At 50.2% G+C, this 13,123-nt stretch overlaps 1 protein-coding gene across 1 annotated transcript in view; it reads left to right on the plus strand.

Annotated features, from left to right (window-relative positions):
• Window positions 1-282: 282 nt before the first annotated feature.
• Window positions 283-13,123, plus strand: part of LOC144611746 (homeobox protein meis3-like) — a 189,701-nt gene continuing 176,860 nt past the window's right edge. Inside the window, exons 1-4 of the mRNA XM_078430979.1 lie at window positions 283-361; window positions 1,959-1,987; window positions 10,550-10,633; window positions 11,594-11,659. Coding sequence (XP_078287105.1) covers window positions 283-361; window positions 1,959-1,987; window positions 10,550-10,633; window positions 11,594-11,659 — 258 coding nt within the window. The remainder of the gene's footprint in view (window positions 362-1,958; window positions 1,988-10,549; window positions 10,634-11,593; window positions 11,660-13,123) is intronic.

The raw sequence follows: 13,123 nt of genomic DNA on the forward strand, positions 1-13,123 counted from the left end.
CTAGTGTGTGTAGGATAGTGTTAGTGTGCGGGGATCGCAGGTCGGTATGGACTCGGTGGGCCGAAGGGCCTGTTTTCGCGCTGTATCTCTAAACTGAAAAAAGCTGGAGAGTTTCCCTCTCCCCTGACTCTCAATCTGACGAAGGGTCTCGGCCCGAAACGTCACCCATTCCTTCTCTCCAGAGATGCTGCCTGTCCCGCTGAGTTACTCCAGCATTTTGTGTCTATCTGCAGTGTAATGAATTTTTTCACACAGGTCAGTACAAGTATCACTGTGCGTGAGATGGAGCGTGAGCGTGAGCGTGAGCGTGAGCGTGAGCGTGAGCGTGAGCGTGAGCGTGAGCGTGAGCGTGAGCGTGAGCGTGAGGGAAGGAACTGCAGATGCTGGTTGACACCCAAGGTAGACACAAAAGGCTGGAAGGTTTCCCTTTTCCCCTGACTCTCAGTCTGAAGAAGGGTCTCGCACTTCAGACACAGGCCGAAGATAGACTCAATGCGACAGGCAGCTTCTCTGGAGAGAAGGAATGGGTGACGTTTCATAGCAACATAGAAAATAGATGCAGGAGGAGGCCATTTGGCCCTTCGAGCCAGCACCGCCATTCACTGTGGTCTTTTTCTGCTTCTGTTTCTGCTTTCGACTGCACAACTGCCAACAGCTGGGCTATCGGCTGCAGGTTTGGCTGGCGTGGGTACTGCTTGCAAAAGGGTTCTTTAGATTTTTACGTGGGCAAGTTTGGTGGGATGATCCATGCCCAAGTTGTCCAGCTGTGACTGGAAGAGTGACAAGGTTGGTGCACATTTGGTGGTGTCGGGAAAGATGTCCCACTCCGTGACAGTCCATGGATATAGTGACTTGAAGTAGCTATTTTTGTTTGCTCCAATTCTAGCATAAACTAGACCAAGTGGACCCATTGGGCCCAAAACTCTCCTGCATTGGTGCAGCACCCTCTCCTCCCCCTCCCCATCTCCGTTCCCCCCCTCCTCCCCCTCCCCTTCCCCTCCCCTGCCCTCTCCCTCCCACTACTTCCTCCCCCTCCCTCCTCCTATCCCCCCTCCCCTCCCCTCCCCGTCCTCCATTCCACTCCCCTCCCCACCCCAACCCCACCCTGTTCCCTCCTCCCCTCCCTCTTCTCCCCATCCCCCCCCACTCCATCCCCCTCAACCCCCCTTATCCTGTCTCCTCCCCCCTCCCTCCTACCCCCTCCCCCCACCTCCCCCTCCCCCTCCCCCTCCACTCCCCCTCTCCCCTTCCCTTCCCCCCCACACCATCCCCCACAACCCCCCTTATCCTGTCCCCTCCCCTCCCTCCTACCCCCATCCTCCCCCCCACCTCCCCTCCCCCTCCCCTCCCCCTCTCCCCTTCCCCTCCCCCCCACTCCATCCCCCTCAACCCCCCTTATCCTGTCCCCTCCCCCTCCCTCCCTCCCTCCCCCCTCCCTCCCTCCCTAGGAAATAGATTTAAACTTTAAAATGTGAATAACTTTAAAAATATAACCGATTTCAATGAAACTTCTTCCATTAGCACCAAACAAAGAGGTTTAGTATATAGATGGATGACGAAGTGACCTGAGTGAGGACTGTCCTGTAGGTTTCTGGGTGTTGGATTGAGTGAAGTGGGATATGTTACTGGGGATGGTGCTGTGAGTCTCTTTGTAGTTGCTACATCAGTGGGCTTTGGTGGGTCTTGACTCCAGCCACTCCCAGCCACGGTGATTTAACATATCGGAGACGCTTGACTGTCGTCACAAACAAACCGTGCTGCGCGCCTCTGAACCTTGTCAAGGGTGTCAATGTTATATTTCTGGCGAGGGTGTTGTCTGGCAATATTCCAACAATGGGCGGACAAGTGTTTTGTGCGCTACGTCCTTTGTTGGTTTGTCACAGCTGGATACATTTCTACGGAGTAGGCCCAAAGTTCCGTTTGCTTTTGTGCCAGTCTGGTTAATGCGTCTGTTCCAGGCTCAGCCAGATGTGAGTTCAACTCCCAGGTAGAGGTGGAGATCAACTTCTTTAAGCATTTATTCACAAAATGCTGGAGTAACTCAGCGGGTCAGGCAGCATCTCGGGAGAGAAGGAATGGGTGACGTTTCGGGTCGAGACCCTTCTTCAGACTGATGTCAGGGGGGCGGGACAAAGGATGGATATAGGTGGAGACAGGAAGATAGTGGGAGATCTGGGAAGGAGGAGGGGAAGAGAGGGACAGAGGAACTATCTAAAGTTGGAGAAGTCAATGTTCATACCGCTGGGCTGCAAGCTGCCCAGGCGAAATATGAGGTGCTGTTCATATTTCCGGTGGGCCTCACTATGGCACTGGAGGAGGCTCATGACAGAAAGGTCAGACTGGGAGTGGGAGGGGGAGTTGAAGTGCTCGGCCACCGGGAGATCAGGTTGGTCAATGCGGACCGAGCGCAGGTGTTGAGCGAAACGATCGCCGAGCCTGCGCTTGGTTTCGCCGATGTAAATAAGTTGACATCTAGAGCAGCGGATGCAATAGATGAGGTTGGAGGAGGTGCAGGTGAACCTCTGTCTCACCTGGAAAGACTGTTTGGGTCCTTGGATGGAGTTGAGGGGGGAGGTAAAGGGACAGGTGTTGCATCTCGTGCGGTTGCAGGGGAAAGTGCCCGGGGTTGGGGTGGTTTGGGTAGGAAGGGACGAGTGGACCAGGGAGTTACGGAGGGAACGGTCTCTGCGGAACGCCGAGAGGGGAGGGGATGGGAAGATGTGGCCAGTGGAGGGGTCCCGTTGTAGGTGACGGAAATGTTGGCGGATGATTTGTTGGATCCGCTGGCTGGTGGGGTGGAAGGTGGGAACGAGGGGGATCCTGTCCTTGTTGCGAGTGGGGGGGAGGGGGAGCAAGAGCGGAGCTGCGGGATGTAGAAGAGTTGCTCGTAGGCGGGGGGCCCCAGTCGCTGGTTTTTCGGCGACCTGCTACGACTATGACGGTCGCCTAACTCACCACTAGCCCCTAGAGCTCTATCTAACTCGGGCCGAGACCCTTCTTCAGAGATGTTTCAGCCCCATCCCTTCTCTCCAGAGATGCTGCCTGTCCCGCTGAGTTGCTCCAGCGTTTGCTGTCTGTCTCTGTCCCAGTGCGGGCTAGATGTGTTTAAATGTGATCTCCCCACCACGTGTTGTACAAGAGTCCTGTCAGCACTGTGTAGCAGGGGCACTGCGGCCCCCTGAGCTTATGCTGTCATTGTATCTGCATTAGCAGGAGATATCTGGGGCTTAGCGCCTCACGGGTTTTGTCCCCGCCGACATCGACACCCGCCCTGGCTCCGGCGGTCAGTCGGGTCGAGCACCGAGTCAAAGCCGGGATCCAAGCACCGCTGCGGAGAATCCGGTAACCCGATCCCGGCTGACACTTCAGCAGAATAACAAGGGCCGCTGAAATAGCCGTCCGTTGCCCGGGACTTGGGCTGCACTCCCAGCCTCGCACGTCCCCTGGGTGGGTGGGGGTGGGTGGGTGGGTGGGTGGGGACCAGCTACAAGGACTGATCTCAATGCAAGGACTGCACTCTGCATGGACTGATCTCAATGCATGGGTGCGCTCTGCAAGGATGCGCTCAAAGCAGAGCTGGCAGCTTTCATCACTCAAATGGCAAGGCCAATGCCGGATCATCTTGCCTTGTCCAGGAGAACTTGATGTGTCCTCTCTGCTGAATGAGTGACAATGTATTAGAAGCCTCAGAGAGTGTGGGGAGAAAGTGGAGTCTCGCCCTGAGCTCTCTCTTTCTATGTGTTAGTCTTGTTGCATTGTGTGTCTGAGTGTGTGGGTGTGTGTGTCCATGTGTGCGAGTGTGTGTCCATGTGTGTGTGTCCATGTGTGCGTGTCTGTGTGTGTGTGTGTCCATGTGTGTGTGTCCATGTGTGTGTGTCCATGTGCCCGTGTGTGTGTGCATGTGTGTGTGTAACCATGTGTGCGTGTGTGTGTGTGGCCATGTATATGTGTGTGTGTCCATGTGCCTGCGTGTGTGTGTTTCCATTTGTGCATGTCTGTGTGTGTGTGTATGTCCATGTGTGTGTGTGTGTGTGTGTGCCCATGTGTCTGTGTGTGTGCATGTGTGTGTCCGTGTGTGTTTAGTTTAGTTTAGTTTAGAAATATAGCATGGAAACAGGCCCTTCGGCCCACTGAGTCCGCGCCGACCAGCGATCCCCGCACACTAACACTATCCTACACACACTGGGGATAATTTACACACACACCAAGCCAATTAACCTACAAACCTGCACGTCTTTGGAGTGTGGGAGGAAACCGAAGATCTCGGAGAAAACCCACTCAGGTCACGGGGAGAACGTACAAACTCCGTTCAGACAGCACCCGTAGTCCATGTGTTCGTGTGTGTGTTTGTGTGTATTGTGTGGGTGTGTGCGGGTGTGTGAGTGTGTGTTTATGCGTGTGTGTATGGGTGTGTGTGTGTGTGGGTATACGTGCATACATCTGCGAGCATGTGTGTACTGTGTGTGCACATAAGTTCATAAGTGTTAGGAGCAAAATTAGGCCATTCGGCCCATCGTCTACTCCGCCATTCAATTGTGACTGATCTATCTCTCCCTCCTAACCCCGTTCTCCTGCCTTCTCCCCATAACCCCTGACACCCGTACCGATCAAGAATCTATCTATCTCTGCCTTAAAAATATCCACTGACTTGGCCTCCACAGCCTTCTGTGGCAAAGAATCCCACAGATTCACCACCCTCTGACTAAAGAAATTTCTCATCATCTCCTTCCTAAAGGAACGTCCTTTAATTCTGAGGCTGTGCCCTCTGGTCCTAGACTCTCCCACTAGTGGAAACATCCTCTCCACATCCACTCTATCCAGGCCTTTCACACATGTACACACATCTATGTATGTGCATGTGTGCGCTTGCATGTATGTGTGTGTGTGCATGTGTGTGCACATGTGTATGTGCATCTGTGTGTGTACATGAGGACATGCACCTGCACATGTGTCTGTGTGCACATATGTGTGCACATATATGTGTGCAAGTGTGTGTATGTGTGTCTATTTGTGTTTGTTTGTGTGCGTGTGATATATATAAGTGTACGTACAAGTCAAGGATGTGCCGCCATCTTGCAGCGGCAGAGACCCCGGGTTCCGACCCGAGCTCGGGTGCAGTCAGTGTGGAGTTTGCATGTTCGATTGGACTGTGACCACGTGGGTTTCGTCCGGGTGCTCCGGGTTTCCCTCACATCCCAAAGACGTGCGGCTTTGTAGGTCGATTAGACTCGTTACATTGCCCCTGATGTGCAGGGAGTGTATGAGAAAGTTAGATAACTTACAACGGGCGATCGGCGGTTGGCATGGGCTCGATGGGCTGAAGGGCCTGTCTCCCTGCAGCCTCTCTAAACCAAGCGAAAGACTGATGGATTAAAGTAGAAAACTGTGCTCACTGTAGACAGGGTAATAACAGGGATGGGAGAGGGAGAGGGTGAGGGGGAGGGAGAGGGGGAGGAGGGAGAGGGAGAGGGAGAGGGAGAGGGAGAGGGAGAGGGAGAGGGAGAGGGAGAGGGAGAGGGAGAGGGAGAGGGAGAGGGAGAGGGAGAGGGAGAGGGAGAGGGAGAGGGAGAGGGAGAGGGAGAGGGAGAGGGAGAGGGAGAGGGAGAGGGAGAGGGAGAGGGAGAGGGAGAGGGAGAGGGAGAGGGAGAGGGAGAGGGAGAGGGAGAGGGAGAGGGAGAGGGAGAGGGAGAGGGAGAGGGAGGAGAGGGAGGGGGAGAGGGAGGGGGAGAGGGAGGGGGAGGGGGAGGGGGAGGGGGAGGGGGAGGGGGAGGGGGAGGGGGAGAGGGAGAGGGAGAGGGAGACACAAAATGCCGGAGTAACTCAGCGGGTCAGGCAGCATCTCGGGAGAGAAGGAATGGGTGACGTTTCAGGTCGAGACCCAACCCACCTTCAGCCACTTAAATAATGGATCGCAACTCTACTACCGCGCCACCGAGCTGCAACAAGAAACATCGAAACATAGAGAAATAGGTGCAGGAGTAGGCCATTCGGTCCTAACGAGCCAGCACCGCCATTCAATATGATCATGGCTGATCATCCACAATCAGTACCCCGTTCCTGCTTTCTCCCCACATCCCTTGATTCCGTTAGCCCTAAAGGCTAAATCTAACTCTCTCTTGAAAACATCCAGTGAATTGGCCTCCACTGCCTCCTGTGGCAGAGAATTCCACAGATTCACAACTCTCTGGGTGAAAAGGTTTTTCCTCGTCTCAGTCCTAAGTGGCCTGCCCTAGGACCACAGGGGGTAAAAAAAATCCTCAGCCCACACAAATCAAATGCTCTGAGCTGTTGGCCAGCCTACAGCCAGCACAGCAGTAAGGGATCGGATCAGTGGCCAAGTCATCTCCGAACCTGTTTATGGGTGAGAAGGAACTTGTAGGCTCTGGAAACTCAGCCAGTTTGCCACTCGAGTCGGCCGGCTGTTATTCCAAACCGTGAAAGAGCTGCCAGCTACACGACACAACCGCCCGGGTGAAGGAAGGCCATCTTGCTACCTTTACCAGCTGTTGGAATAGGCCTTTGGGAGGGTGGTGGGTGGGGGTGGGGAGTCAAGAGTCAAGGGTGTTTTATAGTCGTGTGTCCCGGATAGAACAATGACATTCTTACTTGCAGCAGCACAACACAATATGTAAACATGGTCACCTGTGTACAACATAATAAACTAGAAAAAAAGAGCTGGAGTAACTCAGCGGGTCAGGCAGCATCTCTGGAGAGAAGGAATGGGTGACGTTTCAGGTCGAGACCCTTCTTCAGAGAAAAAAAGTTAAGCGTGTGCATATATCTATATACTAAAACTTTCCTGAACTACAGCCAAAACTGTATACGATAGCGCGACAATTTTAGGCCCACTTTACTCACAGTCGTCCCTTTGGTGCTAATGGAAGAAGTTTCATTGAAATCGGTGTTATATTATTAAAGTTATTCACATTTTAGGGTTTAAATCTATCTCCTAGGGAAGGAGGGGGAAGGGAGGGAGGGAGGGAGGGAGGGAGGGAGGGAGGGAGGGAGGGAGGGAGGGAGGGAGGGAGGGAGGGGGGGAGAGGAGAGGGTGCTGCACCAATGCAAGGGAGGTTTGGGCCCAATGGGTGCACTTAGTCCGGTATATATATAAAACACATATAAAACACATATATACATTCATGCATATTCACACGCATGCACACATTTATATATGTGTGTGTATGTAGGTGTGTACGTATGTATGTACATATGTATGTATGTACATATATATATGTGTGTGTATGTGTATATGTTACATACATACATACACACACACATGTATATATGTATGTATGTATGTGTGTGTGTATGTAGGTATGTATGTATGTATGTATGTAAAATACATACGTGTGTACACACACACACACACACACACACACACACACACACACACACACACACACACACATATATATATGTACATATATAACTTTTCTATATATATGTGTGTGTGTGTGTGTGTGTGTGTGTGTGTGTGTGTGTGTGTGTGTGTGTGTGTGTGTGTGTGTGTGTGTGTGTGTACACACGTATATAAACAATATATATGATGAGTAAGAATTTCAATATTCTATCTGGCGCAATGTGTATCTGTTTATATATGTATGTGTGTACATATATAATGTGTGTGTGTGTGTGTGTGTGCGTAGGCATGTATGTTTAAATATATGTGTTTATGTATGTGTATGCATGTGTACCCATGTATACCATATATAAACACACATACACAAACCCACACATACATACACATATACGCAAACAAAAAATAATATTGCAAAAAGACAAAACCAACACCCCCAAGTCTATGTAGTTCAGAGTTTATTTGGAGGTTGTAGTGTTTAATAGCCTGGTGGCTGTCGGGAAGAAGCTGCTCGTGAACCTGGACATTGTGATAGTCCCAGCCTCAACGACCTCCTCCGGCAGCTCGTTCCATACACCCACCGCCCTTTGCGTGAAAAAGGTACCCCTCAGACACCTATAAAATCTTCCCCCCTTCACCTTAAAACCCTGCCGTCTGGTTTTACAGTTGCCAGGCTCCTGTATTACTAGAACTCCTGCAGCTCGTAAAAGTCATCTCTTAAGTGATAGGAGCAGAATTTGGCCATTCGGCCCATCAAGTCTACTCCGCCATTCAATCATGGCTGATCTATCTCTCCCTCCCAACCCCATTCTCCTGCCTTCTCCCCATAACCCCTGAGGGATGGGGAGAAGGCAGGAACGGGGTACTGATTGGGGATGATCAGCCATGATCACATTGAATGGCTCAAAGGGCTGAATGGCCTACTCCTGCACCTATTGTCTATTGTCTATTGACAGCACCCGTAGTCGGGATGGAACCCGGGTCTCTGGCGCTGTGAGGCAGCAACTCTACCGCCGCGCCCTACACGAGCCATTTTCTGACTTTTGTATGATATACATTTTAATGTTACTTTTAACCCAAATTCACCTTACATCTGACAGTTGTGCTGGGAATTGGGAGCCATTTCACCATAAGTGCCTCCTTACAAAGCATTGATAAATTCTGATCCTAATTAGAATGCGAACTCTATTTTGTGATCTGAAGCCAAATTGAAACATTGACACATTAAAACTAAAAGGACATCTATAAAGGATCGCGTCTTATTATAACTACAGCAAAATGCACAGGCATTTGCACTTAATGTAACTCAATGTATCAAATAATTAAATGGGTGAGCACTAAAGAGAACGTCAATTGATTGGCCTCCTGGCAAGAAAACTCCAAAGAAACTCCCAGCACAATGCTCTCTCCCAACTACCAAGTTTGCTTGAAACCTTTATCCACCTTCTCCCGAGAGTATTGCAATCTCCCCATCATTCCATGCTCCAATCAGTTCATAAGTGTTAGGAGCAGAATTAGGCCATTCGGCCCATCAAGTCCACTGCGCCATTCAATCACGGCTGATCTATCTCTCCCTCCTAACCCCATTCTCCTGCCTTCTCCCCATAACCCCTGACACCCATACGGTGGCGCAGCGGTAGAGTTGCTGCCTTACAGCGAATGCAGAGCCGGAGAGTCAGGTTCGATCCTGACTACGGGCGCTGTCTGCACGGAGTTTGTACGTTCTTCCCGTGATCTGCGTGGGTTTTCTCCGAGATCTTCAGTTTCCTCCCACACTCCAAAGACGTACAGGTATGTAGGTTAATTGACTGGGTAAATGTAAAAATTGTCCCTAGTGTGTGTAGGATAGTGTTAATGTGCGGGGATCGCTGGGCGGCGCGGACTTGGTGGGCCGAAAAGGCCTGTTTCCGCGCTGTATCTGAAATATGAATATGAAAAAAATAATATGAAAATAATCGAGACTCCAGCATTTTGTGAATAAATACTAATCGAGACTCTATAGATCTCTGCCTTAAAAATACCCATTGACTTGGCCTCCACAGCCCTCTGTGGCAATGAATTCCACAGATTCACCACCCTCTGACTAAACAAATTCCTCCTCGTCTCCTTCCTAATGGAACGTCCTTTAATTGTGCTTTAATTGACCCTTAATAGTAAACGTCCCACTGGAATTTAGAAGGATGAGAGGGGATCTTATCGAAACGTATAAGATTATTAAGGGGTTGGACACGTTAGAGGCAGGAAACATGTTCCCAATGTTGGGGGAGTCCAGAACTAGAGGCCACAGTTTAAGAATAAGGGGTAGGCCATTTAGAACGGAGATGAGTAAAAACTTTTTCAGTCAGAGAGTTGTAAATCTGTGGAATTCTCTGCCTCAGAAGGCAGTGGAGGCCAATTCGCTGAATGCATTCAAGAGAGAGCTAGATAGAGCTCTTAAGGATAGCGGAGTCAAGGGGTATGGGGAGAAGGCAGGAACGGGGTACTGAAAAAGGGTCTCGACCCAAAACATCGTCCATTCCTTCCCTCCTGAGATGCTGCCTGACCTTCTGAGTTACTCCAGCATTTTGTGAATAAATACTGATTGAGAATGATCAGCCATGAACACATTGAATGGTGGTGCTGGCCCGAAGGGTCGAATGGCCTACTCCTGCACCTATTGTCTATTGTCTATTGATTGTGGATGATCAGCCATGATCACAATGAATGGCGGCCCAGGATGAGGTGTTTCACACTAGGGCATCAGAGATGTCCTCATTCTTCAGGAAACGGGGCATCACCTCTTCCATTATAGATGAGGCTCTCACTAGGGCCTCCTCTATATCCCGCAGCTCCTGAGATGCTGCCCGACCCGCTGAGTTACTCCAGCATTTTGTGTCGACATTGAGATATTCCTTTCCTTGTCACATTGCCAATGGAATTCTTACAGAGTGCTTGGAATATTTTCTAAGTAGTATAAATCATTTTCATATTTGCACATATCTCATATTTCCCCCTTTCTTTATCGATTGATGAATTCGGAAATTGTGTAATATTCCCAAATCTCCCAGCTTGCTGTTGTTTTGGCAAGCTCAGCCATTTGCTTTAACACCCTCTTGAAAGTTCCCTGATAAATGCCACAGGGGCCAGATTTCCTCTCGCAATTGTGCGTTAAAGCGAAGTTTATGACTTCTAAGCCCTGCGTTCATTCTTTAGATGATGGTGGTGGCCTGTTTACTGCCATACCAGGGCCTCAGTTTCCCAGTCTACGACTGCCAGCTCACGTCCCACGCGCTCCTAGTTTGTTTCATTCGGTTTCCGAAGGCCCCCGTTTCAAATTCCAAAACTTCATTGAGTTTCAGATTGTCTCTTTGAGTGACTTCAAGTACTCTCCGAATTCAGTCAACCATCTCCCCGCCCCCCCCCATGACAAACTACGCCCTGCTGTATCACCCCTTGATGTGTCAACAGCTTTGATACGCTCGTATATCATACAAACGCTTTGATGATATAACATACCGCGGCCGCCAAAATCCTAATGGAGACCTCCCCTAGACGCCCACCCCACCCCCCGACCCCCTCCCCTAAAGGGCAGTTGGTGAGGATATTCAGCCATCGATTTCAATTGAAAATCTCCAGCCTTGCGTTACTTGGTGAAGTGTTTTGAACTCGTGCAAAGCACTATTTTGAGGTACAGTGAAATTCATTTCTGTACGCAGCTCAGTACATAAGTGTCACGGCGGTAGAGTTGCTGCCTTGCAGCGCTTACAGCGCCGGAGACCCGGGTTCCATCCCGACTACGGGTGCTGTCTGCACCGAGTTTGTACGTTCTCCCCGTGACCTGCGTGGGTTTTCTCCGAGTACTTCAGTTTCCTCCCACACTCCAAAGACGTGCAGGTTTGTCGGTTAATTAGTTTAGCATATCAATGTACACAATTGTCCCTAATGTTTAGGATAGTGTTCGTGTGCGGGGATCGCTGGTCGGTGCGGACTAGATAGTGCGAAGGTCCTGTTTCCGCACTGCATCTCCAATCGAAACTAAACTAATAGATTATATCATTATCTATTATATAATAGATTATATCATCCTTCCCAATGAAGTTCAGGACTCTTCTTTTAAATAGCCTTGCTAATATTCCTGGAATCCAAACTGATTACAAAGCACATCCTTCGTGAATTATGGCCACTAGCGTCTACGTTTTGCCCGCCTTCTCTCTGCCGATGTATTTCATGATCGCTAACCCGCTGTCTCTCCCACAGCCCATCTTTCACCGCGACGGGCTTGAGATCCGGTTTTTCTCCCAGTCCCGGTTCAATATCGCACCGGTAAACAGCTTAACTCTTGAAATAGATCGACGCATTCTGTTTCAAATGTGCCCTTGAAACCATTGCAGCCAGCAGCCTATTAACCAGATCAAGTTTCTTACAAGAACTCTGATCTAAAGTTGTCCAAAGAACTTTCAGCACCACTGCTGACAGCAAACGATGCACACGTCTTTCGACATATCTCTCTTTCCGCCTTTCTACACGGGCTCCATCTCATCTCGTCTCGTTGCCCTACATTCCACACTCTGTATCTTCCCCTTTACTCCACCTATTGTACTGTTTAGGAACAAAGAGGTCCTTCTACAGTTGTACCGGGCCCTGGTGAGACCGCACCTGGAGTACTGTGTGCAGTTTTGGTCTCCAAATTTGAGGAAGGATATTCTTGTTATGGAGAGCGTGCAGCGTAGGTTCACTAGGTTAATTCCCGGAATGGCGGGACTGTCGTATGTTGAAAGGCTGGAGCGATTGGGCTTGTATACACTGGAATTTAGAAGGATGAGGGGGGATCTTATTGAAACATATAAGATAATTAGGGGATTGGACACATTAGAGGCAGGAAACATGTTCCCAATGTTGGGGGAGTCCAGAACAAGGGGCCACAGTTTAAGAATAAGGGGTAGGCCATTTAGAACGGAGATGGTGAAGGTGTGGAATTCTCTGCCTCAGAAGGCAGTGGAGGCCAGTTCGTTGGATGCTTTCAAGAGAGAGCTGGATAGAGCTCTTAAGGATAGCGGAGTGAGGGGGTATGGGGAGAAGGCAGGAACGGGGTACTGATTGAGAGTGATCAGCCATGATCGCATTGAATGGCGGTGCTGGCTCGAAGGGCTGAATGGCCTACTCCTGCACCTATTGTCTATTGTCTATTGTCTATTGTTTAGTGGCCTTGATTGTATTTATGTGTAGTATTATGTGATCTGCTTGGACAGCATTCAAAGCAAAGCTTTTCAATACACCTCAGTGAGGTGAAGAGGTGGCGCAGCGGTAGAGTTGCTGCCTTACAGTGAATACAGCGCCGGAGGCCCGGGTTCGATCCCGACTACGGGCGCTGTCTGTACGGAGTTTGTACGTTCTCCCCGTGACCTGCGTGGGTTTTCTCCGAGATCTTTGGTTTCCTCCCGCACACTAACACTATCCTACACACACTAGGGACAATTTACAATTATACCAAGCCAATTAACATGCAAACCTGCACGTCTTTGGAGTGTGGGAGGAAACCGATGATCACGGAGAAAACCCACGCAGGTCACGGGGAGAACGTACAAACTCCGTACAGAGTGGGGTCAAACCCGGGTCTCTGGCGCTGCTAGGCAGCAACTCTACCGCTGCGCCACCGTGCTGAACAAACTACTTTACTTTACTTTATTGTCACGTGTACCGAGGTACAGCAGAAAGCATTGTTGTTGCACGCTAACCAGTCAGCGGAAAGCCAATACATGATTACAATCGAGCCGTTTACAGTGTACA

The sequence above is a fragment of the Rhinoraja longicauda genome, chromosome 41, assembly GCF_053455715.1.
Source record: "Rhinoraja longicauda isolate Sanriku21f chromosome 41, sRhiLon1.1, whole genome shotgun sequence".
NCBI classification, from domain to species: domain Eukaryota; kingdom Metazoa; phylum Chordata; class Chondrichthyes; order Rajiformes; family Arhynchobatidae; genus Rhinoraja; species Rhinoraja longicauda.